Below are 27,556 nucleotides of genomic sequence, written 5' to 3'. Positions count from 1 at the left end.
CGGTCCTACGTATGGCCGATGCTGCCGGAGAGGTCGCGTAGCCCTGGTGCGCGTGTGTTGGGATCAGGCATTCTGTATTTAGCGCCATATCCAGTGTCGAGAGGCTACGCCTGTGGGTTCGTACACCGCTTTGCCTGTAATTATTCCTTTTGATCTGCGGGAAGGAAAGGAAGCAAGTAAGTCCCGAGGGTTTGTATGATCTGAATCAGAGTAGAATGGACCATACCAGGAACCATACAGGATTTCGCAGTGGGGGTGGAAGTCAAAATGTCAACGTCTCGCTCATCGTTAACGGACTTCGCGTAAAAATTATGTTGGGGTTGCTGATATGCTTCTGTGTTATGAAAATATGAAGCTCCAATGACGCATGTGTGGAGAAAGAAGCTGAGCGAGAAGGGATTTGGCATACAACAGTATGGGCTGGATGGTGTGAAGGTTAACACATCAATAGCATCCAGCTTGCAAAGAATACATTCTCTGCACCAGATGCCTGCTCAACATGGTGTGCTGAACCTCAAGTTTGTGTACATCAAACTCAGGCTAAGACTCATTGCTCTGAATTTTCTAATTACTTAAGCACAACTAATATTCCAGGATCATTTTGTAGAATTTCCAAAAAAATGAAAAGAGGTCTTCCTTCCCAGCTTCTAACTTCTTAAATTTTGGCACTACATGTTTAAAATGGTGACAGGTGTCAAACAAACTCCTGAGTGTTCATGGTGTACACACCCTGAAATATGGGCCTGGATGTCACTGCCTGCTTCTGCACCCAAGTTAATGTTTTTTTTGTATCTAGTGTGGGGTCATTTCTCACTCATTGCCTACTGGTTTTTAACTTTGGCTGACAGGTTCATGTGACAAATGAATGTCATTGGCTGTATTGTATGTTAGTGACTTTTAAATTATGCAGTCATCACCATCATGTACAAAAATGTCATAATTGTACCTATGCAGACTACATTCCAAATTCCCCTTGTAGGTTGTAGCCATGGCTTAAGCAAGCTTTTGATTAGCATGCCATTTGTGTAACCCATGCTGCATGTTACATGCACCAATGTTTAAAGGCCATGACATGGCCTGACTAGTCACCCTCATGACACATTCTAGGTTAGAAACACAAAAAGACTTAGAAATTATCCCTCATAAAAATTCTGGGCATCTTTGAGTAGAAAAATAAAATCTGAAGATGATGTCTTGAAAAGGTCATGGATGTAAGAAAAGGTCACAAGAACAATAAAGGACCCAAAGTGCTCAAAGTGCTGAATCCATCAAATCTGAAAAAGCATTGCACAAATTAAAGTATGAAATCACTTTGGTGTGGTACATGATACAGAAAAACCTCTTTGACAAATTTATTTGAACTCAAGAAAGCCAATGTGTTGCTAGAGGAGCAGAGAGGATGTAAGGAATTGGAAATAAGATGCATTTAATATAGGTTGAATATAGGCATGTTTCACAAATTTTATTAGAACCTGGAGGATGGGGAGAGAACACAGACACTTTACAATGCAGTGGATGCAATATGGGACAAAGGTAGCCCTATTTTTAAAGTTGTTGAAATCAGAGAATGAAATAAATGTTGTGTCCCTTGGTGCATTGGTGATTTGTTCTGTGGCCATGCTTTTTGCAAAGTTTGGTCTGTGGTGGAACTAACAATGGTGTAACCTGCATTTTGTAACATTTGTTAAGTTATTATGTGAAGAACCAGACTCCATTTGATTAGATACTTATTTGTTTGTTGGGAATACTGTAAAGTGAATTATTGTGCATTTGGTTAACAGCATTATGGACAGAACTGTATATAAACACTGTTGATTGATTTCATTAGACCATTATGATAACACTATCCCATGCATATGTTGTTTGCCCGCAGTCAAGAGCAAGGATGGCACAATCATCCACTGCTCCTGTATCTGAGATCATCCGAAACAAGCATGCTGCTGACAATGATGAGCCAAAGAAAAAAACCAGAGAGGAATGGAAACAGGCCAAGGAATTGGAAGAAGCCAGAAAGGTAATGTTTCTACTTTTAGTCATGAGTATTAACTCTGTGAGAAATTAGTCTCATTAGTCTCAACTCTGTGAGAAATTGAACCTGAGCCCCTTCACGACTCTGTATGGTTCAGCCACTCGGCTGTTATGTCTTGGCCCCCTGTGTCCTATCTATGAAAAAGCCATCAGAAACAACCACCTTCATCAGACCCATTAGATTGCACATTTTTGTCACATTAACATGGGTTGGGTTTCCCATTCCAAGAACAGTCCGCAGGAGGTGGCCCTCTTGTTTTTGTGATGTGGTGTGTGTGTGTGTGTGTGCATGGTCAGAGTACAGAGTGGTGTGGAGTAGCACCAGTGAGGTGGTGATACAGAGTGGCGCAGAGTTCTCCGGTCCCGGCCGGACATGGGGCGGTACCAGACCGTGACCAGACGACTCAGCCCGGCCGCCTGTGACGCTGCTCCTCTACACAGCTTGGCACGGTGCCCGCCGCCGTCGACGAAGAGGGCAAGGACATCAATCCACACATCCCGCAGTACATATCGGCGGCGCCCTGGTACTTCGGCCAGACAGGGCCCACGCTCAAGCATCAGCGGCCGCAGCCAGAGCGACAGAAAGAGTTCTCGCGGCTGGACGAATGGTACCACCGTGGCGTCGACTCGTCGCGCGTCGTCACAAAGTTCCGCAAGGGTGCCTGCGAGAATTGCGGCGCCGTTACGCATAAGCGCAAGGACTGCATGGAGCGACCACGCAAGACCTGGCGCCAAGTTCACAGGTGGGCCGGTCGCCGCGACAGCTGGCGGGGTGGGGTCCATCCGCGACAGACGGGCACTGAGGCGTACAGACGCGACATACCGACTGCTCCCGTGATACTGTCTGCGGCCTCATGTCCTGCTGTAACTATGTCGTCTGCGCTACGGTGTGGCAGCGGGACTTGTCCAGCGGTCCCTCCTGACTGGCAGGCCGTGACCTGACCCGACCTGGTTTAGCTCAGCTGGGTGTGTCGGCGGTGAGACTGGGCCGTACCTGACCTGACCTGACCTGATCTGCCGTGCCCTGCCATAGGGGCGGCCATCGCGGCGGACGAGCCGGTCCAGCCGCACCTGGCGCTCGACTTTGACGGCAAGCGAGACCGATGGAACGGGTACGACCCGTCCGACCACAGCCAGATCCTGGAGGAGCACCGCAAGATCGAGGAGGCAAAGCGACAGCTGAAGGCCAACAAGCTGAAGGCGGGCGCATCCGGCGAGGAGGTACGGTGCATTGCACTTCCAGTCCCGCTGGGGGTCTGCGATGTGGACAGAGCGGGCCGACCTGACGCTGACGCTGGGGTCTGTGGCGAGGACAGAGTGGGCCGACCTGACGCTGACGCTGGGGTCTATGGCGAGGACAGAGCGGGCCGACCCGACGCTGACGCTGGGGTCTGTGGCGAGGACAGAGCGGGCCGACCCGACGCTGACGCTTGGGTCTGTGGCGAGGACAGAGCGGGCCGACCTGACGCTGACTTCACGATCTTGTAAATGGTGCACTTTGAACATGTCTCGTTCAGGAAACATATGTTTGGTTCAATATATATATATATATATATATATATATATATATATATATATATATATATATATATATATATATATACATATATGCACTTCATCTGTGAGTTTCCCCAGTACACAAACACAACGCACAGTTTCTCTCCAATACAGTTGTTTGGTATAATGCTGCCCAAGAACAGTAAGTCATACTTTTCTGAAATGTCCCACACCAGGACGTTTGTAATTTGAATGAAATGTTTGCTTTATGTATGTGTACTGAGGCAAACCTACAGCTTTTCAGTCTATTATGGCCAAAAGGTCATTTGTATTTTTTCTGCGGCGCCAAATGCAGAAATTCTTGAAAACAATGTGATGTTTCATGAACTGACTTGATCTTCATTGGCAGTAAGCAGTATTTGTTGCAACTTGATGAGTGTCATCCAGCTTCCTTTGTTTCAGTGAGTTTTTCCATATTTTTTTTTAGGTGCGATACAGAGCAGGAAACCAAGGGGGAGACGTTTATCGGTTTTACCCCATTGCTGCGATGTGACCTATCAAAAACAGATTATGGCAATGTTTAACGACATTGGCATGTGACAGTTTTTATTGAACCTTTCTGTATGGGTTCCCTCTTGAAGCAGTGTGTTTGATCTGTTAGGCGTGCAGGTGTGTGCAGCCTTTGAGATCTGCTCTGTCGGGCGGGAGTGACGAGCGGCCGTCTGCCGCTGGTGAGCCAGTCAGGAGCTTACTTTTAAGCTCACTGTTGATATTTCTCCAAATTTGCTCTGCCTGAAGTTGATCTTTAAGCATGGCGATCTCCCGCTGCCGTTTGATGTGTCTTTCAATGATTATGAGAAATCATTGGTCAAACGGCCATGAATAATTTCGTCAGCCCTGTCCGAACTGTGGGCCACGGGCAGCCTTCCGTCAGCTCCGCATGTGCGCGGCTGGTGACGCGCCGCTCGCCTGTGCCGGCAGCTGACCGAGCACGACGCCGGCGTCGCCTCAGAGGAGGATGACGAGAAGTACGCCGAAGGGGTGGACATGCCCGGCACCAAGGTGGACTCGAAGCAGCGCATCACCGTGCGCAACCTCCGCATTCGTGAGGACACGGCCAAGTATCTGCGCAACCTGGCACTCGAGTCGGCCTACTACGACCCCAAAACGCGCAGCATGCGCGAAAACCCGTACGAAAACACCGGCAATAAGGAGTGAGTACTGGCCGGGCTGGGGACGGGCCAGGCCTGCTGATGCTGGCTGCACAGATATGTGCAAAACCTTTCGGGGTAGAGTCAGAAGGCTTAAAAGTTCTTGATTGTTGAAAAATTCTTAACATCCTCCATGAGTTAGGCCATTGCCGCAGTAACTGTGTGCACGCCAAAGTGAAGTCGTATGTCCGCCAGGTGCATCTGATGAGCATTTTTCAGACGAGTCGCAGGGTAGGCACGATCCTGGGCCCCATCTGGCGGCTCTTCCTACCTCCGAGCAACGGGCTTCCAGGGGAAGAACATTATACTGACCCTGCCATTCCCAGAGAATGGGCGGCCAAAGTGGGAAGTATTGCTTGACTCCTCCCTGCCACGTTGTGTAATATGAGGGCGAGAACTGAGCTCTGACCGCTGCCTTCTCGCAGCGTCGACTACCAGGGCGAGAACTTCGTGCGCTTCACTGGCGACACGTCGCGGCACGCGGCCAGCCAGATGTTCGCTTGGGACGCCCACCAGAGCGGCGTCGACGTGCACGTGCTGGCCGAGCCGACCAAGCTGGAGCAGCTGGAGCAAGAGTATCGCAAGAAGCGCGCCGAGCTGAAAGGCGCGGCGCGTGGCGGCCTACTGGAGCGCTACGGCGGCGCTGAGCACTTGGACGCGCCGCCCAAGGAGCTGCTGCTGGCGCAGACAGAGCACTACGTCGAGTACTCGCGCCAGGGCAAGATTGTTAAGGTAGGACGGACGGGGCTTTCTGGCACAAGGCAATCGACTGCAGTTCAACGCCAGCTTTGATGTTTGGTGATTGCGCCCTTGTTGACGGCGACTGGGGGCCACGTGTTTGATCTTGGTGACATCATCGTTTGCCCTAAATGCTGATCAGTTTTCTTTGACCAGCCGTCACACTCAGTACCGTTTAGTGATGGGTTCAGTTGCTCCATGTGCAGCCTGTCTTCAGTGGGTCGCGGTGTGCAGTGGCGCTTCGTGTCGGTGCGGCACTGGGCCTGCAGAAATGTTCTCGCATGCTCCTGTAATCCTGTTATTTGTCTTGCGTGGAGGAGGTGTTTGTTCATAGTTCTGAGGCAGAGGTGGGATGACTGAATGTTTTTATCGATCGCTGCTGTCAGGGTGCTGAGAAGGAGGTGATTCGCAGTCAGTATGAGGAGGACGTCTACATCAACAACCACACGGCTGTCTGGGGCAGCTACTGGCGCGACGGACGCTGGGGCTTCAAGTGCTGCCACAGCCTCATCAAGGTGTGGAGCTTGTTCAGCAAGGTGTAGAGGAGTGAAACAGCGAGTGAGCTGCTTCGCATTCATTGCCCAAGTATTTTTCATCAGTATTCATAGCGCCTCACATTTCACCACCGTGCTGCACGGCTTTGACAGTTTGCGGCGCCTCTGAGGCCGCTGTCGGTGTCAGTCTGCACAGCTGCCCTGACTGCACAGCTGTGACGGTTTGCGGCGCCTCTGAGGCCGCTGTCGGTGTCAGTCTGCACAGCTGCCCTGACTGCACAGCTGTGACGGTTTGCGGCGCCTCTGAGGCCGCTGTCGGTGTCAGTCTGCACAGCTGCCCTGACTGCACAGCTGTGACAGTTTGCGGCGCCTCTGTGGCCGCTGTCGGTGTCAGTCTTCTCAGCTGCTCTGACTGCACAGCTGTGACGGTTTGCGGCGCCTCTGAGGCCGCTGTCGGTGTCAGTCTTCACAGCTGCCCTGACTGCACAGCTGTGACGGTTTGCGGCGCCTCTGAGGCCGCTGTCGGTGTCAGTCTTCACAGCTGCCCTGACTGCCTGCCCGCCTGTGACCGCCATGCGCTGGGCCGCCGCAGAACTCGTACTGCACGGGCGAGGCGGGCCGAGCAGTGAACGCGGCCGACCTGCTGACTCTGCCGCCGGCCACGCGGCCCGACGACGAGCCGCCGGAGGAGGGCGTCCTCGAGCCGGCTGAGGAGCCGCCCAGCGACGACGGCGAACGGCAGCGGCGCCGCACCCTGATAGAGGTGAGCAAAGGGGACACTGATGGCGGGAGAGACGCTGCCCTCTGGTGGAGGTGAGCAAAGGGGACCCCGATGGCGGGAGAGACGCTGCCCTCTGGTGGAGGTGAGCAAAGGGGACGCCGATGGCGGGGGAGACGCTGTCCTCTGTTGGCGATGCCCCGCAGGGGCACCAGCTTCGGCTGGTGTAGGGGACTAGCGCCCCGTCGGGTCCCAGCTCCGGTAATGGGCGGGCAGCGCAGGCTGTTCCTCTCAGGGCGTAGCGACCCTGCCGGTACGTGAGCTCCTGCTCCCTGTCCCGCCCGCTCCCTTCCCATTACCTGCTTCCTCGCATCCGGCCCACTCATCACTCCTAATCCTCGTTTGATCGGGGTCGCCGTGCCTCCTCGCCCGCGTCCCCGGGTTGATCGGATCCTGGTGACTGAGAGGCCCGTCGTGCGGGTCAGTCGCGGCGCGTCCCAACACTACTTCTGCCAGGATATCCGGGGGCCCGTGGGGCCACACACGGGTCTAGCGGCTTGTCGCTTGCACTGTGGCTGGGTGCTCCGTGCGGGTCTCCGCTTGGGGCGCCTGGCCGTGCGCAGCGGCTTACGGGGTGAAAGGGTGGCGGTGCTGAAACACGGTCGGGACGGGGAGGGGTCTCCCCGGCTACACCTGGTCGTGTGGGAGACGTCGTTCGCCCCGTATAACACCGGGGTAGCTCTGGCGGTGACCATCCCCCGACGGAGTGTTGGGCCGTCCCCCAGTTGGGCTCCGCGGTGGGTGGGGAGCCCCGGTGCCGAAAGAAAAACCTATTTTGCATGGCATCCTCTAACTTTTAAAACGCCCGCTCTCCGAAAGGGGGTCGGACCACGATAACCCAAGGGTGCAGAGAAGACTCTGTTACCCCCGGACCACGGATCCTCGTCTTCCAAAGTGATGAGGTTAGGTTGGCGTCCCCGTCACCGTTGCAGAGACGAAATGGCTGCGACAGATTCGGAAAAATTATCAGATGTGACAAACTCCGGGATGGAAAAATAGAAGTTGAATTTGCTAGTGACTTGGAGGCGAGTCGGGCTATGGAACCAACTGAATTTTCGTACAGTGTTCGAGATGGGGCTGGTAAGCGGGAAAAAACAGTCCCAATGTCAGCGACACCACACAACACCAAAAATTCGTCCAGGGGCGTGGTGAACTGCTTTGATCCGCGTGACGTTGACGAGGAGGAGATCGTGGAGGAGCTGTTGGAGTTTGGAGTGACCGCCGCTCAGCGGATGCTTGTTAGAAGGGGAGGAGAGTTGGTACCCACCACCAACCTTAAACTCACGTTCAGTCGCCCTGACTTACCGTCCGAGATACGTGTGGGGTACGTCCGCTTGAAAGCTTGTCAGTTTGTGCCCAACCCCATGCGGTGCTATCAGTGCCAGCGATTTGGTCACACCAAATCCAACTGTCGGAACTGCGCAGCGTGTGGAAAATGTGCGTCCCTCGAGCACATGAGCGTAGTCTGTATTTCTGACAAACCCCACTGTGTCAACTGCGGCAAGGACCAGGTTCCAGCATACATCGTACGACCGTGCATGCCCAGCCTACGCCAAGGAGAAGGAAATCATATCGATCGAAACTTCTGAAAACGTATCCTTCCGTGAGGCTCGAGAACTTTATAACGAAACCCACCCAAAAATGTCGTACGCATCGAAAGTGAAAGCTTCGTTGCCGCACACTAATGCGATCGAGGAAATGACGGCTGTTCAGTTCCTGCAACTTCTGAGGTCATTTGGCCCGTCAGATGTACCCTCAGCCAGCGCGCTGGACTCGCAGCCAGCACCCCAAGCTCCCTCCCCACCAAGCGAGCAGCCGGTGGCCGCCGCGCTGCCAACCTCCTCGTTGCCGGTGGGGTCGCTAACGAATGACGGACGGCGGTTCGGCGTGGCTGCAGTCCTCGCGCGCCGTCGGGTATTCCTTCGTCTGAGACACCACTGGTCTGCTCATGGCAGACAGCCCTCGCCAGTGCCTGTGAGCGTGCAGCGGAGACGATGGAGCGGCAGAAAGCTGGCAGGCGCACCCGTGAGGCCAAGCGGGCATGCCTGGCTGAGCAGGAGCGGGCCAAGGCAGCCAATAGGCTGTCAGGAGCGGACAAGGAGTCGGCCCCCCGGATCAACACTCCCTCACCACGTAGACCGGTTGAGGCTCCACCACGGCACCAGGGGGTGGGCAGGGGCTCAGTGATGGCCCCTTCCTCCGCCGCCACCACGCACGGGATATGCCGGCACCAAGCGTATCCCATCTGGACCCCTGTCTCCAAGTGACGGGGGTAGCCCAAGGTCCCGCCCCAGGCTGGGGCACGGGTCTGTGGAACAGTGCTCCAGATCTGAGATATCTGGTGCTTCATCTGGGGTGGCACATTTTTTTTTAATCTCGTGCTTTTAGTGTTAGACCCTTTGACTTCTTTTAAGACATCCTTTTACAGACGTTAAGTGGCGTTTAAGACACTTCGTTACAGACACTTCGCTCGTTGAAACAAGGAAACATACCCTGACACCTGACTTGTTCCGTTCCATGGGGCTAGAGCACGTGGCGTCGTACGAGGGGCACACAATAACGTATACGGACGGTTCCAAAACTGCGGACGGTGTCGGCTGTGCATTTGTGAGTGGACCCGTCACTCGACCATTGACACTGCCAAGGCGCGCGTCAGTATTCACCTCCGAACTGGTGGCTATAATCAAGGCGCTTCGTGTTACTGAAGTTGGGAGTGAGTCGTTGCAAATTGTTTTAACAGATTCTTTGAGCGGCCTCTTGGCCTTGAGAACGTTCAACCCATCATGTCCCATTTTACAGGACATCTTGGTACGTCTCACTGCATTGGACCGAGTTGGAAAGAAGATGACGCTGTGTTGGATTCCCAGTCATGTCGGTATCTTTGGAGATGAGCTCGTTGACGCGGCCGCAAAAAGCGCATCACATGCACCATGTACGTGCAGATTTCCTCTTCCAGCCCGAATTTTTTATCCAGCCATTTTACCTTCCTTGCAACACAGGTGGCAGCTCTGTTGGAATGGTGACTCAAATAGCAAATCCCCGCGTTAGCAAATAGAGGGCAGTGTTGCAAATTGGAACATATGAAACCTGAATTGGGCCTGTGGTCTTCCAGCTTCCGCGATTCGAGGGGAGAAGAAGTTGTGCTTTGCAGGTTGTGTATTGGCTATACGTACAAAACTCACCGGTATTTGTTGTGTGGTGGTGAGAGACGCCGATGTCCTCGTGGCACTGCGTTTCTCGCCGTGCGCCACGTAGTTAGCTGTGTCCACATTTTCGCCCGGGAGCGTATGCTTTACTTGGGCGAAATGCCACCTCCCTTACGCTAAGTGACATTCTTGGTAATCACTCGTAACTTCTTGAAGATGGCCGACTGTTTTCATTCCTTGCAAAAATCGTACTTCGCTCTATATATTCACCTTGTAACTAAATGACAACGTTATTGGCGCAATATGACCTATGCAGTCGGCGTGCCCAAACCCTTATTAACAACACCAACTCTGGTGGCGATTAACAGAGAGACCCCGATGGCGGGGGAGACGCTGCCCTCTGGTGGCGATGAGCAGAGGGACCCCGATGGCGGGGGAGACGCTGCCCTCTGGTGGCAGTGGGTGGAGGGGCACCGATGGCGGGGAGACACTGCCCTCTGGTGGCGGTGAGCAGAGGGACCCCGATGGCGGGAGAGACACTGCCCTCTGCCCTCTGGTGGCGGTGGGTGGAGAGGCACCGATGGCGGGGAGACGCTGCCCTCTGGTGGCAGTGGGTGGAGGGGCACCGTTGGCGGGGGAGACGCTGCCTTCTGGTGGCAGTGGGTGGAGGGGCACCGTTGGCGGGGGAGACGCTGCCCTGTGGTGGCAGAGGGCGGAGGGACCCCGATGGCGGGAGAGACACTGCCCTCTGCCCTCTGGTGGCGGTGGGTGGAGAGGCACCGATGGCGGGGAGACGCTGCCCTCTGGTGGCAGTGGGTGGAGGGGCACCGTTGGTGGGAGAGACGCTGCCCTCTGGTGGCAGTGGGTGGAGGGGCACCGATGGCGGGAGAGACCCTGCCCCCTGGTGGCAGTGGGTGAAGGGGCACCGATGGCGAGGGAGACGCCGGACTCTGGAATCAGGGGAGGGGACATGACCCAAGGTGAGGGGGGGGGGCGGTAATGACAGGATAAGAAATGGACTCAGTTCTCTGTGTGATGAATGTGGCCTAACTTGGCGTGGGAACGCATGATTATATATCCCATTTTATGAAATTGCGTCAGCGCGCACTATGATACTCAAAAAACATCTTTATGGAACAGCGCTTTACAAATCATGTCATGTGATACATGTACGTGGTCTGGCGCCCAAAAGAGGGTACGGGCAACAAGACCCGGACAAAGAGTCATCACTTTATCATGTGCAGCAATGTCAACTACCAAGGGATTTAGGTTGCTGTGAATTTAGGAGCAGGAATTTCAGCAGCCTGCACTTAGTGATGTGGTGCTGTTTTGGACGGCGTCAATGTCTGTTTGGATTTTATCACTCAACGGGGTCTTAATGTTTTGAATAAGTCCGAAGCCATGTACCATGATAACGCCACCACCCTTATTATGGTTGTTGAAGCGAACATCTACCGCCCTCGCCCGTTGATAATGACGTAGGCTTTTATGTACATGTGAAGCCTGCATTCTGTCGCATTTAGTGTTTGTCACCGTAAAACAGCTCGCTTAAGTCTGACAAGTACTGCTCCTACTGGTCCTGATGCTCGTACTGGTTCGCAGGAGCATGAGCAGCGGATGAACAAGAAGCGTGAAAAGAAAAAGAGGAAGAAGAGTAAAAAACAGAAGAAAAAGAAAAGGAGGAAGAAGGATGAAAGCTCGAGCTCCAGTGACTCTGAGTCGGAAGAAGATGAAGAAGAGACAAAGAAACGAAAAAGAAAAGAGGTAAGGGTCATGTTTGTTTGGCCCACTGCCATGAGAGCGGTTCTGAATGTTTTCCTGCTGTATTAGTGTCGCGACCCGAGCCTTAACTCGGACGTGACTGCGGAGGAACCTGTAGGATGTCAGCTCCGGCGCCGTGCACCGGCCTCACAGAGGAGCCTATAGGATGTCAGCTCCGGCGCCGTGCACCGGCCCCGCAAAGAAACCTGTAGGATGTCAGCTCCGGCGCCGTGCACCGGCCCTGCAGAGGAGTCTTTCTGTCTGAGAACTGATTTGCACCTGTCGTTCATTGACGAATAAGAAATCTCCGGTGGACGGCATCACTGGCCCGCTTCATGGAATGGTGAGTCGCGAGTAAGGCTTAGCGGATACCGCGGCGATCTGCGCAACAGAGGAAGTTCACACCCTGATGATGGAGGCTCGTGCCCCATTCAGCGGATACTGCGGCGATCTGCGCAACAGGGGACGCTCGCACCCTGATGATGGAGGCTCGTGCCCCATTCAGCGGATACCGCGGCGACCTGCGCAGCAGAGGACGCTCACACCCTGATGATGTAGGCTCGTGCCCCATTCAGCGGATACCGCGGCGATCTGCGCAACAGGGGACGCTCGCACCCTGATGATGTAGGCTCGTGCCCCATTCAGCGGATACCGCGGCGATCTGCGCAACAGAGGACTCTCGCGCTCTGATGATGTAGGCTCGTGCCCCATTCAGCGGATACCGCGGCGATCTGCGCAACAGAGGACGCTCACGCTCTGATGGCGCAGGCTCGTGCCCCATTCAGCGGATACCGCGGCGATCTGCGCAGCAGAGGACGCTCACACCCTGATGATGTAGACTCGTGCCCCATTCAGCGGATACCGCGGCGATCTGCGCAACAGAGGACGCTCACACCCTGATGATGTAGGCTCGTGCCCCATTCAGCGGATATCGCAGCGATCCGCGCAGCAGAGGACGCTCACACCCTGATATAGGCTCGTGCCCCATTCAGTCCTATGTCAAAATAATGAAAAAGTTGTGCAGCAGTACAGGTTTCAACATGTTTATTTTGATAGGAGGGCTGTATTGGCCCCATTTTGTGTGGGAAATTTCAGTGTTTCAGTGCTCTGCAGGGTCGGCGTGATCTCCCCTGACACCTTCTTTTCTTTCGGCCTGGGGCACAAACTGACCACCGGAGCGTAAACCCCTTTGACATGTATGAGAGTTGAAAAGAAAATGTAGTCGGGTTAATGGCGGCCTGTGCATTACGGAAGACATGGATGCAAACACTCTTGCATAGATTCCAAGATACAGTGACGTTCATCCACCCTTTTATCCTCTTTCTCGCTTTATCATACATCTTCGCAATGTCCGTTCGTCTGGGACAGACTGCATACGCCAGCCATGAGTGGGCAAAACTAGCCCTTAGTGAGGCCCCGTCCGAGCGCCGAGCTGAAACTCCGAAGAGTCCTGTGTTGTGCGTGTGCCGGTTGCGTGTGAAAAACCCTGTGCGTGTTAACACGCGCTCGGGTGGGGGTGAAATTGCCCCCCCCCCGAAGGTTTTTCCAGAATGGTTTCCGAACGGCGCGGCGTAGCCGCGCCAAGTTTTGCATAGCTCTAGGCAATGAAATAGCGGATCGTTTGGCATCAAAAATTTAGATGTAACTTGTAAGGTCGCTGACCTATGGCAGGTCAAATTCAGGCCATGGTTTCAGCGAAGGCAGTTTCTAGGGAATCCTTCAATCTGATCCAACAACGGAGTGTTAGACGACGTCATACATCCCTGAGATGCTTTCTTAGGCAACACAGCAGTGGAATGAGCAAATTGCATTGACCTAAGGTCAGGTATGAAGGTCACACCAAGGTCAAAAACAATCTGTTTTGTTACTCTTGGGCTTGCTGTGTGGGACAGTTTCTGGTGCTTATTTCGAATTTATTGATAGCAGTAGCTGCATTATACATCTTCCATGGACTTCTTAGAGGTCAGAATAGGTCATTGACCTAAAATGACCCCGGTCAGCATTTTGTTTTAGGAGTAGACTACCTAGCGTAATCTTTGTCGCTTAGTGAAATGCAAAGCTCACCAATCTTGTATGATTTTAGTCACCTTGACCTTCAAAAGGTTGATCAAGATCACTGGTCTTGAATGAGCATGTGACCTTTTGCTTAGAAACGGTTATCTAGGTTCTGGGGGCACTTTGGAGGCTATCCTGGAACTTGACCTCGTTTGAATTTTTTACCCGAAGGTCACGACCTAGGAACTTAAAAGGTTGACCTAAGTGAATTCACGTACAGGTCGACACACCCTGTAAATTTGGTACCTCTAGCTTTCTTAATTTCCGAGATCTCAGGGGGGGGGGGGCAAATTGACCCCCGCCCCACCCGAGCGAAGGGTATCTAGCCAGCCACCCGGGCACGTGTTAAGTCTCAGCAGTTGGACCGGAACCTCAGGTGCGTGCAGTTCTGCCCCACCGTTATTCGTTCTCCTTCATACCAATGTCTGGCAATGGTCCCGGCGAAGATGATCGTCGCACGCGACACCAGACAGTACACATCGGACAGCCCCGCCCAGAGTGCTCGATCCCGTCACTGCAGTACACATCGGACAGTCCCACCCAGAGTGCTCGATCCCGTCACTGCAGTACACATCGGACAGTCCCGCCCAGAGTGCTCGATCCCGTCACTGCAGTGCACAGCGGACAGTCCCGTCCGGAGTGCTCGATCCCGTCACTGCAGTACACATCGGACAGTCTCGCCCAGAGTGCTCGATCCCGTCACTGCAGTGCACAGCGGACAGTCCCGTCCGGAGTGCTCGATCCCGTTACTGCAGTACACATCGGACAGTCCCGTCCAGAGTGCTCGATCCCGTCACTGTTAATTCGCCTGTGTTACAATACTACTGTCAATGTATGTGCATGATGCCTGCAGTAAGGAACGAGGTAACCATGACCATGTTTCGGGTGGCTGAACTAGAAATGATTGCGCGTCACAGATCTGACAGTGCTCATCACCGGACATTGTGTTTGCAGATGCAGTGTGGTATGTGTGTGCGTGATATGTTAAGTGGACTTATTTCATTATACCAAGCTTTTGCATATGTTTTCTGGCGTGATGACATTGTCTCCTGGCATGAGTCATTTAGCCGGGCTCATGTGGACAGCATGGGGTCCAGACTCATCGCCCTAGTGCTCTCAAATCTGCACCTGGCAGCTCACACGTAGCACACACATTACCTTAATGTGATCCGTCTCGATGCAACACGCCCCGCGATGTGTCACGTTAGCCGGGCCTCTGCCGGGTGTAGCCAGAGAGCCTCGCGATGTGTCACGTTAGCCGGGCCTCTGCCGGGTGTAGCCAGAGAGCCTCGCGATGTGTCACGTTAGCCGGGCCTCTGCCGGGTGTAGCCAGAGAGCCTCGCGATGTGTCACCTCAGCCGGGTCTCTGCCGGGTGTAGCCAGAGAGCCTCGCGATGTGTCACGTTAGCCGGGCCTCTGCCGGGTGTAGCCAGAGAGCCTCGCGATGTGTCACCTCAGCTGGGTCTCTGCCGGGTGTAGCCAGAGAGCCTCGCGATGTGTCACGTTAGCCGGGTCTCTGCCGGGTGTAGCCAGAGAGCCTCGCGATGTGTCACGTTAGCCGGGCCTCCGCCGGGTGTAGCCAGAGAGCCTCGCGATGTGTCACGTTAGCCGGGCCTCCGCCGGGTGTAGCCTGAGGGCCGAGCGCGGCTCATTGGAGCCTGGAGCAGACGGCGGTTCGCCCCAGCGTGCTTCCCGGAGGCCGTCCCTTATGGAGCGGCCTCTGATGGGTGTAGGAAACTGGCGTTTGTAGGAAGCGCACGTTTAGACAGTTTTTAACACAATGGATGGTATATTAATGTTAAAGAAAAATCGCCGGCCTTAAAACACCTGAGAGGGCATCTTTTAAAAAGGGAATGAGCAGTGGAATCCCCGCCAGAGCAGGGGGTTAAAGTGGCTTTAATGTAGACGCGCCCCTCAGCGACAGCACTCGCTGTTGGTGTCAGGTCTTATATTCAGAGCGGAACGCGGTATGGAAGGTGCGTCTCAGAAGTTACAGACGTTTTACTCGCAACAAATGATTGATTAATGCAGAGGGCTGAACGTTCACTCAACGCTGGACGGGGTCTGCTTCCGTCTCCGCGCCGTTCCTCGTGCCGAGTCAACCAGCTCCGAAAGAGCCGAAGCAGCCCTCCGGGGCATTGTTTCTCCCACTGGAAAGTGGCTGTTCTCAGCGCTATCCTAGACGGGCAGCCAAGTCCACGGAGGCAGTCCGTCAGAGTTCCAAACAGGCGGAAGTCTGACGGGATCAGTATTGGGCATTAGGATGGGTGCGGGATGGTTTCAATTTGCTTCTCCTCGAGCAAGGAATCCACTGCAACACGCGCCTTGCGTGTGGGCTGTTGTCCTGGTGAAGTAGGACGTTGATGCTCGCTGGCCTGGGCGTCCTGTGATGTATCGCAGGCAGTACCTTGTTCTGGGTCTGGTCTTTGTGTTACTGTCCAGCGATGACGGAGCCCTTCATGGGCCGGTCATATGCCGTCCTGAACCCGGAACGGGGCACAGAGGGCCTGCTCTGCTGACGGCCACTGTCGGAACAGGGCACAGAGGGCCTGCTCTGCTGACAGCCACTGTCGGAACGGGGCACAAAGGACCTGCTCTGCGGACGGCCACTGTCGGAACAGGGCACAAAGGGCCTGCTCTACTGACGGCCGCTGTCGGAACGGGGCACAAAGGGCCTGCTCTGCTGACGGCCACTGTCGGAACGGGGCACAAAGGGCCTGCTCTGCGGACGGCCACTGTCGGAACGGGGCATAAGGGGCTTGCTCTGCCGACGTCCACTGTCGGAACGGGGCATAAAGGGCTTGCTCTGCTGACGTCCACTGTCGGAACGGGGCACAAAGGGCCTGCTCTGCTGGCGGTCACCGTCGGAACCGACCTGATGCCGGTGAATCCGCATGTTTCCGTTGCCTTGACTGCATCTCGGCCTCCTGTCGTACAGTGGGATCCACGATTTATCCCGTTTCGGTTGAAGGTGCCCTGAGCCAGCCAGATGACATACCAGAAGTGACCAGCATGCGTCAGCTCGCAGCTCTGCCTTCGTGTCGTCTAGCTGATGCGGTACCCATTTGGTAGTGACCATCATCGTAGGGTTATCGGTGATGATGCCTCAAACAGTCCTGTTAGAGATGGTGGAGGCAGAGATGTTCAGCCATCTCGCCAACGGTCGTTTTCTGTTGCCTTTGAAGCGTCTCTCGGGCGGCATGATGTCCAGCGTTCAGTGATGACCGCAGCCGTCCGACACGTGACAGGTCACGGGGGCGTCCTCTGTTTCGGCTCCAGATGTGCGGGTTCAGCGATGACCGCAGCCGTCTGACACGTGACAGGTCACGGGGGCGTCCTCTGTTTCGGCTCCAGACGTACGCGTGCACTCTCGACCTGGGCTTTCATGCAATGTGAAGCTACGGCAGACTGCCAGAAGGTCTACTCTGGTTATCACATGCTGGCTTTCCTTGCGCAGAAAGAGATTTGCTAAAGGAGCGCCGCTCCAGAGCAGATTACTGGTCATGGCGGCTTCTGGCACGGTAGTCTTCAAACACGCTCTGATTTAACGGGCGATGGACCCTTGACTTGTGGCGGTGCAAGCTTCTTAGCGTTTGTCGGCGATACTCAGTACAAAATGATAATCGGAAATTGTACCCAAACGAACAATTTTTGCACATTAGGTGTTATATATCTATATATATCGACTTTTACTTTTTGCCTGCACGCGGTATCTGCGATAATTTTGATGAAGAGGGTTTGCGCTGGTGGTGTGCACCCGAGATTTTAGCGTATAGCCTGCACTGACCTGATGGAATTCTATTTGATATAGATCACTGTGCGATCGGTTATGACGCGACAGTTACGTTGTCTGCGACTCGGTATGTAACTTTCCCTTCGATATCAGACTTCACAGTGTGCTCCAGCGTTCAAAAAGGGACTTTTTACCAGCAGTGGCGGAAGTAAAAGGTTACGATTTAGGCAAGTTTGCAGGTTGAGCCGACGAAAATATATCAGTTCTCAGTTCGAAATTCGTTTACCAGAACAATGCAGCATTCCCGAGTGTTACACAAATGCTATTTACGATAAACAGCCTGATCAAGTCCGATGGCGTGCGTGAGCGGCCGAGTCGTCTGCCCATAACTCGGCAATGATAGCCGGGGCAGCGCACGGGGCGCTGCTTGAGTGGTGCACCACTCGGATGCACTACGTTTTGGTGGAAACAGCTGCGCGTAATATTCGCGGCATGCTTGGACTTGTGATGTTCCCCTGTTGAGAGCATGTGAAGTTCCTCGTGTCTGTCTGTTTCCTCGTGTGTGTGTGTGTGTGTGTGTGTGTGTGTGTGTGTGTGTGTGTGTGTGTGTGTGTGTGTGTGTGTGTGTGTGTGTGTGTGTGTGTGTGTGTGTGTGCGCGTGCGTGCGTGCGTGCGTGCGTGCGTGCGTGCGTGCGTGCGTGCGTGCGTGCGTGCTGTTGTCATCGGCCCGCGGAGCTGCAGCACGAGCCGTGGGTCTGCCATAGCTGCTTGGTCGAGGTGCCGACTGCAGTTTCCGGCCCCGAGCCAGGCGCGCCGCTGCACCTTATAAGGCAGCTCTCCCGGCACCCGGATAGCCAGCCTGGGCGCATTCTCTCGAGCCGTTCGAGTTCTCTGCAAAGGATCGGGCTCGGTCGAGAGGCGGCTCGGTGGCCAAGTCGGCGCCCTAAGCCGGTGCACGTGGGCCCGTGGGCGGTCTGGCATGCACCGATCTTGTCATGGTGGCACGGAGGCCCGGCTGCGCTGTAGAACGTTTGTGGCACAAACAACATAGACGTACGGTCGAACACACACACACACACACACACACACACACACACACACACACGCACGCACGCACGCACGCACGCACGCACGCACGCACGCACGCACGCACGCACGCACGCACGCACGCACGCACGCACGTGAGGTGCGGACATGTCTCACCGGCAGTGTATGTGGCTGAAGCTGGCCTGCAGTTGAAGCGGCCTCGCCGCCCAGGTGCCACGTCGGTGCGGCGATCCGGCCGCAGACACCACTCCCGGAAGCGCGGTGGCGGCTCGCGAGAGCCATCAAGGTCGCTACACAGCCATCTGGAGCTCGGCTCCTCACGACCAGCCGATCAGAGCACGGAACGGCGGCAGCTTATGGTGGGACCTCAACCCACGCGCTGCTCTGCCGCCTAAAAATAACCGGCCCGTTCGAGCCGGGCTCGGTGCCATCCGCCCGGCGACGTCCCCTGCTGGACCAGTCTGCCTCCATTGATGGCATGGCCTGCAGGCCCACTGGACAATGGGCATAGTACAGCGTGTGATAGGGCGTACTGTCGGGTTATCCCTGTACCAAGCAGCGCGTACTAGTCTGTCCACCAAGGTAACGTGCGTGATTAGGCCATTGAGCCGGTCCGTCCGGTGCCGTGCTGGGCGGTGCGTATTTGCGGGGCATGGGTGTGCGGTGTCCAGGCAATGGCAGCGGCCGTGACCGCCGGGCCAGCGCCGCCGTGGCGTCAGCGCCCCGGCGGCCACCGGCGCCACACGACTGGCCAGCTTCCCGCACAATGGGAGAGCGTAGCGCCGGCGGATGCGAGACTCACCGGCGCCGCTGACCCCGGCCGAGCGCGGCAGGAGGTCCGGTGCGGCGCCGGCCGGCACGAGACGTGTCCCTCGCGGCGCCGGCCGGCACGAGACGTGTCCCTCGCGGCGCCGGCCGGCACGAGACGTGTCCCTCGCGGCGCCGGCCGGCACGAGACGTGTCCCTCGCGGCGCCGGCCGGTACGAGACGTGTCCCTCGCGGCGCCGGTCGGCACGAGACGTGTCCCTCGCGGCGCCGGCCGGTACGAGACGCGTCCCTCGCGGCGCCGGACGGAACCAAACGCGTCCCTCGCGGCGCCGTACGGTATCAGGCGGGCCCCCCGCGGCGCCGGACGGTACCAGACGTGTCCCCCGCGGCGCCGGACGGTACCAGACACGTCCCCCACGGCGCCGGACGGTACCAGACGTGTCCCCCGCGGCGCTGGACGGTACCAGACACGTCCCCCACGGCGCCGGACGGTACCAGACGTGTCCCCCGCGGCGCTGGACGGTACCAGACACGTCCCCCACGGTGCCGGTCGGTCCCAGAATTGTTCCCCGTGGCGCCGGCCGGTACCAGAGGTGTCTCCGACGGCGCCGGACGTCGTCCGGGCCCGTCTGGTCGGCGTACACGGGGCAGCGCCAGTCGGCTCCGAGGCTCGGCCATGACCTGCGACAACACAGGCCGAGGGACGCTCACCACCAGCTGAGGTGCCCGAGAAAAAAGTGGCGCCATAGGATTTTTTGTCTTGAAAGGTAGGCCATCACATACCAGTGACAAAAGGATTGACGTTGGACTGTACAGGCGCGCGGGGCTTTGTGTGGCGGCACGGAGCGTCGTCTTAATGTCTGTATATCGTCCTTATGACGTCGGCCGCATTTCGATACCGTGCTGGCGAGGCCGGATCAGCTGGATGATACACAGACCCGCGTGGTACCGCATTATACACAAACCCGCGTGGTACCGGATTCCCTGAAAAGAAAGTCGGCTGCGACTTCTGCGAACCCGGTCACGTATTTTGATTTCACTTTTATATTTTCTAAACGTTATTGAGCCCACTTCCAAAGACACGGGTGCTGCCTTTATTGGATGAAGGGCTGTCGCAACGAAGCAACTCAGTCTGGTGAGGGGCTTCCATTATTCGTTGCGCGTAGGTGTGCTGACCTGGTTTGCCCGTGCGGCCTCTAGATGAATGTGAACGTGAAACAGTTCCTTGTGTGAGGGATCGGTCGTCGCGTTGCCGGCAGTAAGCTCCAGTTCCGCTTATCTCCGCATGGTGGCTCCGCATCCGTGCCCCAGGGACATACTCACTTTCGCGGAAAGAATGTGCCGTGATGAATGAAACCCAGCTGCGTCTTGGCTGGAAGTGGTCTGAAGGATGCGCCTTTTTATGGCCGCGGATGGCCATTAGCATTTGGAAGACGGGCGTCCGGAGCAGGGCCGGCGCCGGGGCCGGGGCCGCCGTTTGTCGCGTGCGCGAGCGATAGAGCTGCTCACGACCGGACGCACAGATGTCTCTCAAGCCTCAGCGCCTGCGTGGGGTTCAGCGACTCTGTGTGTCTCGAGTGAGCACACTGAAACCCACGAGCACGGGTGTCACCTGGAGAACAGGGTCGCGCTCATTGTGCCGCTCTGTGTCGCTGACCTCGCTGGCTGCAAGCCCGTCTCAAATGTGCAGTGACGCACGGTAACTGACCTGGGAATGCTCTGAAATTGATGTTTGTTGATTCCCAAATTATCTGATACGAGCGGTTGCTACGGCTCCCCTGGCTTGCGTGGTCCTACAGGTAAGTGCTCGTGCGCTGTGATCTCACAGGCTGATGCTGGGGCACAGTCACCAGTCCCACGATGGCGGGCAGCGGCCCGGAGTCGACAGTCGGCGCTCCGAGGCCACCTGCCCGAGCGGACGGGCTCGCGATCCGGGCAATGTGCGCCGTGGGCAGAGCTTCGCATGCGAGCCTTCAGATTCAGCGGTCCGTCCTGATCAGTGGCGGCCCGGATCGGACCCCAGCAGATCCGCCATGGGATGACCACAGCGGTCCGTCCTGATCAGTGGCGGCCCGGATCGGACCCCAGCAGACCCACTACATGTTACAACATTTTAACGTATTTTTTTATCGAGACCTCACACGGAGATAGAGCTCCTTAACTGCTACTCGGAAGTGGTTCTCTAATGTAGGCAAACTATTTCCAATAGCGCAGACTTTAAGAATTACGGCGTGCGTGACACATGAGTGTCGGTTCCTGTAGCTTGGTTAAAACGCCTGCCTACGCCTTGCCTTCGCAGCGGCTGCGCTGAAGGCCAGGAGCCGTCACAGTCCAGGACGGACTGGGTGACACGTGAGGCTCGCGCGGGACACTGGCGGCGGTGGCCCGGAATGTTAGAGCCACAGTAGTGTTTGTGTTCGCGCAACAAACAATGCTCAGCGCGAGCGCTGATCCGTGACATCCACCTAACTGAGAGGTTCTGATTAAGTATTTCGAGAAGGTGGGCGTACAAGATAGGCCGAGACACTTTTGGAAACAGATTTGAGAAAGTGGAAACACTTGATTTCATAGGGCGTTTTGGATGTCTATTGTCTACTGTCTAAGAGCAGACTTCTGATTACAAAAAAAACACGTGTCAGCACCAGCAGATCACGAGCAACAAAAATGTGTTTACCATCGGCTCCGTCTTGAGCACCAATGCCGTAGACCGAGCCACGGTCATAATGAAAGTGCCGCTGTCACCCTCTCGCCTCTCAGAGGAGCCTAGCCAAGGCCAAATGGGACAGCATTGTTACCGCCTAAAAGATCAGCCGGTAAAAGGTACCACTGCTACTGCTAGTAACAGTGAAGGTACCAAATGGTTCACAAGAGGGCGCTGCAACTGTGTGCATCTACAGCTTTAAAAAAACTTGTTGATGGGCCCAAACCCCTCGATCAGGCACTGGACAATGGACGCAAGCCCCGAGGGTCGCGATGTGTTCTCGTATGATGTCTTTCAACGGCACCTGCTGTTGCTGACCTGCCATTTACAGCAATATTTGTGTGCCGTTGTCATTGACAACAACAGATACCCCTAGATCAAATGACCACAGGGTATGCCCACCATCCAGGATTTTTAAAATATTTAATCTGAACTGTTTGAATGAACGGATTTCTGCGATCAGAGCTCACGCCAAGCAGCGTTTGTTGCGTGAGCCCTGACCTCTTCTATCCGATCGTGAAATTCCAGGTAGAATCTGGTTGCGGAAGTTTTACGTGCCGCAATGCTGGGCACGGTCCACTCTTCTCTCTGACGTCACATGACCTTAAGCGCGGCTGCTACCACCGGCCACAGGCCATATATGTCGAGGGAAAATAGTGAGCGCCTCAAGCGACGTCATCCGTCCCTCTTATCGTCTATCTTGCTTCATCCTGCATCTTCGCGACGCCCCGCTGGTCCGGGCAGGCTGCAGCGCCAGCCACGAGCGGGCCGAGAGCCCTGTGGGAAGGGGCACCCCGACCGGGTACACAGCGCGCATGGGCGGGTTAAAGCTCGGTGGTTGGCTCCCCAGGCGCATGCAAGTCTGCCCGACCGTTAAGCATTTCCCTTCATCGCTTAGCCCTGAGATGATCATTTCTCGTCGAAAGGGCTATAACCCAAGAAGAAAAAAACGAGCGACGTAAACTCAATCTGTCACGGGTGGTGGGTTCGGAAATGTGTCCTAACCAACGGAGGTATGAGCACTGGTCAAAGGGCGACATGGAATTAACTGGGTGCTAAATTTGCCTCCGGTAAGCCTGGCGCGCAAATGGATGCATGGGCAAGTCGCTGTCCCAAGTCGTCACGCATGCCTTCAGCAGGATCTGATACCAGCACAGCTGGGATGTTGTGTGGCGTCATCTTGACGTGACTTGTGATGACACGAGGCTGACAGTGATCTGCCGTGGACTTGTGACACGGACGTACTCACCAGGAAGATGGCTTCTCACGGCAGCCGGCACGACCACGGAAGGCATTTTGGGAAACAGTTGTGCTAGCAGCGTGAAGCCTGTGACGTCGCTGTAACGTCATCCAGAATAGCCCGACCTTCAGTAAAAACGGAGTAGTCTCACATCGCCATGTACTTTAACTCATACGGTGGCTACTGCCCTAAACAACACCGGGAGCGTACGCAGGATTTCTCAATAGGGGGTGTGGGGGGGGGGGGGGCAAACTCAGTTGTTAATGAGACGCAGCTGTGGGCGTTGCCGGCGTGCGAAATTCGTACAACAGCGCATGTTCTCTATCTGTTTACTCTTACAGGTCTACCCCAATTGTTGTGGTGTCAACATTTATTCGTAGGCATAATCGTACCTGTAATCAACTTGATGAGTGTCTGTGGGGGAGGGGGGGGGGGGGGGGCACGCGTCCCGGGGCCGCTATGCCAGTACGCCCTTGAATAGCTTCGTACAAACGGGCGCCACCCGACCGTTGGCGGCATACGCCTCCTGAAACCCCAAGCTTTCATCGGCATTCTTTGACCATAAGACATGATTGAAATCAACAGTGACGTTCTGTTAGTCAATTATCTGACGTCATTCCGACTTAACGAGCGATGATTTAAACTCCCATGTTGACACCTGGTTCCTTGAGTAGTTCTGAGGGTACAGAATAAACATTCGAGATCTCTGGCGCAATTCGTTCTGCAGTTGAAGAAAACACAAAGAATGACATCTCCCTCCCTGAGAAGTGGGGGGGGGGGGGAGGGGGCGGAGGGGGATCAAGTCGGCTCCAGCGTGGTCGGGCGATCACTCTTTTCTTGGAGACAAACGTGTGGAATTGCTTTTCGATTTGGAGAAGGTTTGTTGTGTGCGTTACGCATACAGCATGACACAAATCGGCTTCCATCTGTCATTAAATCCGACAAATCCATTTATTGGTCACAGGTCCATTGCATTGTGCATTATCGCACAATGCATCAGATAAAAACCGCCGATATATGAACGGCAGTGATTGCAGCTTTGGAAGAAATGCTGACAGATAAACACATGTAGCACTAAATGCTGCAACTTAGCTCAGGGCGGGTTTTGTGAGCACGCACGACTAAGTGGCTGCCCAGCGTCTGCTCTTACCGTGCAAACATAAAGTAAGTTACTTTGTCATTTGTAAACATAACTTGTGGACACAGTCATTTGGTCCGTGCGTATTAAGATATCATGTGATGGGCAGTTCACGATAGGCCAGTGACGACAACTGCGGTTATATTGCCTCCTAGTAGCTCCCTACTTCCGAGGTTTGACAGTCAGCTGTGCCGCACACTGGCACACTCCGAGCCATGGTTGGTGCCAGGGGCGGGCGCCGCGTGGCCGGCTGTACCCGTGCTGGGTGGTTGGCGCTGAGGGACGCTGTCCGGCCTCGTCTCGTCGCTCTCACACGGTCAGGCGTGGCCTGTGTGCACGGACTGTGTCAACTCCCGTGTTTGCTGCCGTTGCTGTGCCCCTTGTCCACCGGTTCCGCCGTGCTCCATGTGCAAGGAGCCCGCTGTGTCCACGATCCGAAAGCGTGCCGCTTTATGGGATGTTTTATTATTGGAACTGTATGTGTGCCCGTGCATCTTAACGTCTCTGTGTGGGCCGGTTCGCGGTGCGGGGCTCGTAAGGCACACAGGGTCGTACATATGCTGTGTCCCATGTCCCGGGATCCGGCGGCCGTCCTTCTCTGATTTCTGTGCCATGTTGGCTGTACTGTCCGTGGTGTCTGTGTACTGTCCACATGGTGTCTGTGCTGCTGCCCGCCCCGCGGCTGCCGAGCGTAGACGGCGCGCTGACGCCGCGTCCCTGTTTTTGCGCGCGCAGGCGATGGCGCGTCAGGAGAAGGCGGATGCGGCCGCCGACCGGCTGCTGGCAATGGACGAGAGACGACGGCCCTACAACTCGATGGCTGCCGATGTTACGGCGCCCTCCGCCGAAGAGATGGAGGCCTGGCGCATGCGCCAGACCCATCACGACGACCCAATGGCCGCCTTCGCATCGAAGCGGTGACTTGACGGCGGCGCGTGAGGCCGAGGCGGCCGGGCGCGGCTGCCGTGACTGGGCTGTATGAGTCGCGCGCCGCTGGGAGACTGCGGTATGCTGATGACCGCTGCCGGGCCGGGCCGGCACACATCCTTGCCTCGGACGCCGCCGCCGCCGCCGCCGCACCGAGAAAGTCCGCTAGTGGTGTCGGCGGCAAGAGGATACCGCCTGCATGGCTCCGTTGGCGGCGGCGATGGAGCCACTGGCGCCGGGGCGGGGCCGGCCAGACGCCGCCCACCGAGAGCCGGCTCCGTGCAGGGACCGGCTCATCGCCCCGCTCCGGGGGCGCTGGACGGACTGGCCAGAGTCGTGCCGCTGGCGCCGGGGCGGGGCTGGCGCCGCTGCACGAGCTGAGCTTAGCGCGTCGGGCGGCGGCAGGGCGCGGTCGGCCCGGCCACTGGCGGCCGCCACTCAGTTTGCTGGGCGCGACTGAGCACCGGTTAGTCCGCATCATCTCATGTCATAACAAGTCAGTGTTTATCGCGTGCTCACGTGCGGGATTCTCCCAGCCTCCTGAAGCGTTCCGTACGGCTCTAAAGAGCCGTGGCGTAGAGATGCTGCAGCAGGAAATGACCACGAGCTGAAATAAACTGCGAAGGCCGCGAGTCCAGTGTTTATCGCTTGGGTACAAATGATCTTTGTCAGCTGACAGATGAATGTAGGAAATAACCCTCCTAACGTTCCGCGAATCGTGCAGGTTTTTGTCATGCGTTGCATCAGCAGCTGCATGTGTTGGGAACCATGTGATGTCTGAGTTTTTGGAACGCAGTGACGGGGTTAGCGCACTTCCGATAATCGCTCGAAGTATTTCAAAACCGAACCGTAATAAACTGTGATGCCGGTAAGAGCAGCCGTCGCCACAAGTCTGCGTGTATGCTTTCCATACGCAAATCCGGCTGGCTTAGGCGTCTCGCTAAGTGCTTATCGATTTCGTCTGTCGCGTTGGCTTTGTTTTGAGCCGGCACTGCATCGCTCGCGTTGGAGAGTGGCGTAGCCTTGTAAGCCTGGGACAGCTTTCGTTGGTTAAAATTCCGTCTGATCGAATGATGCGATATGATAGCCGCGCCGGCCGGTGCGAAGCCGTGGTGGCCAGCCCCTGGAGATTGGCCGGCGATACCTGGACTTGACTTCCGTGTGGCTGCTTTGAACGCCACCAATCTCAGCATCATAGCATGTGGTGACGTAGTTGCTTTCGGAGAACGGAAAACACCGTATTTCACCGTTGCATGTAAACGCTTTGTGACGTATGGTTGCATACTCCGACCTGTGCAGCTTTCGCCGCTGGCTCTTGATCACCCATCTGGTAATAAATGTGACGTCCGCACACATGCCTCGTTTTTGGACCTCTCCGGCGAGCAGGAAAACACGGACATCCACCGTGTCGGAGCAGATGAGGCCGACAGAGACGTGAGCGGATACAACGTCATCGATCACCAGTCACCAGCAGCCGGCTTGCTCGGTCGCGGAAGGGCGGTGGGCTGTCCTAAATCCAAACCTGAGCCCGCAGCGGCGGCGAGTGGGCTTTCTTCCAACATCTATCAGAGGACGTCTGCAAACAGGGCCGGTGAGCGGGGCAGGACCGGCGACCAAACACAACGGCGCATGCCGGGCCGGCGAGCTGGAGCGGCGGCAGCTCTGACAGCTGGGGCGGCGGCAGCTCAGCCAGCTGGGGCGGCAGCAGCCTGACCCCGATCGTTGGGCCTGTCTGGCTTGACCGCCGCCGCTGTACAGGACACGTCCGCGTCCGTACCTGCTCCGGACGGACGGCAGAGGCGTGCTCAGCTCACCGGGACGGGGGGGGGGGGGGGGGGCGATGCCTCAGGTTGGAGCGTGCCAGGGATGAGCTCTTCCGTGGTGTCTGCTCATGGCTGCACACCTAGTCTACTAAGGTGCCTGTCTGGTGCCTGCCGTAGGGCTGCCCCACGCCACAGCTGTGGAGAGACTCTGGTAGCGCTGCACAGAGCCGTGCAGTGGATTACGTGACTGAGCTCAAATGGCCGTGACTCTGTGAGGGGTGTGGCGAATGGCCGCGTTACGGGCGTGTAAGGCTATCCCGATCTGAGGGAGATACCCGCATCCGGTGCTGGTCGGTGATGCACGTTCGCCGGTGCTGTAGTAGCTGGGGCTGCTACGGCTGTAGCATGTTCTGTTCCGCCGGTACAGCATCCCAACCAGTCGCTTAATCACTTGAACATGCCGCAATTTACTTAGCCATGGTGCTACACACACAGTTTGCTATGGAATGTTTTGTAGCGTTTTGTCTCTAC

At 56.0% G+C, this 27,556-nt stretch overlaps 1 protein-coding gene across 1 annotated transcript; it reads left to right on the top strand.

Annotated features, from left to right (window-relative positions):
* Positions 1-26,615, top strand: Slu7 (Pre-mRNA-splicing factor Slu7). Its single transcript, XM_037236077.1, is given in 11 exon segments — positions 1-176; positions 1,874-2,014; positions 2,470-2,754; positions 2,756-2,771; positions 3,062-3,249; positions 4,507-4,739; positions 5,162-5,468; positions 5,861-5,989; positions 6,561-6,731; positions 11,495-11,656; positions 25,071-26,615. Coding segments are annotated over 10 exon segments (1,806 nt in total). The 5' UTR covers positions 1-176; positions 1,874-1,885; the 3' UTR covers positions 25,257-26,615.
* Positions 26,616-27,556: the final 941 nt, after the last annotated feature.

Source organism: Pollicipes pollicipes, unplaced genomic scaffold (genome assembly GCF_011947565.3).
Source record: "Pollicipes pollicipes isolate AB1234 unplaced genomic scaffold, Ppol_2.1 Scaffold_7261;HRSCAF=8764_pilon_pilon_pilon, whole genome shotgun sequence".
Taxonomy (NCBI): Eukaryota; Metazoa; Arthropoda; class Thecostraca; order Pollicipedomorpha; family Pollicipedidae; genus Pollicipes; species Pollicipes pollicipes.
Note: the sequence above shows the minus strand (reverse complement) of the source record. Positions and strands in the feature narration are given on the sequence as shown.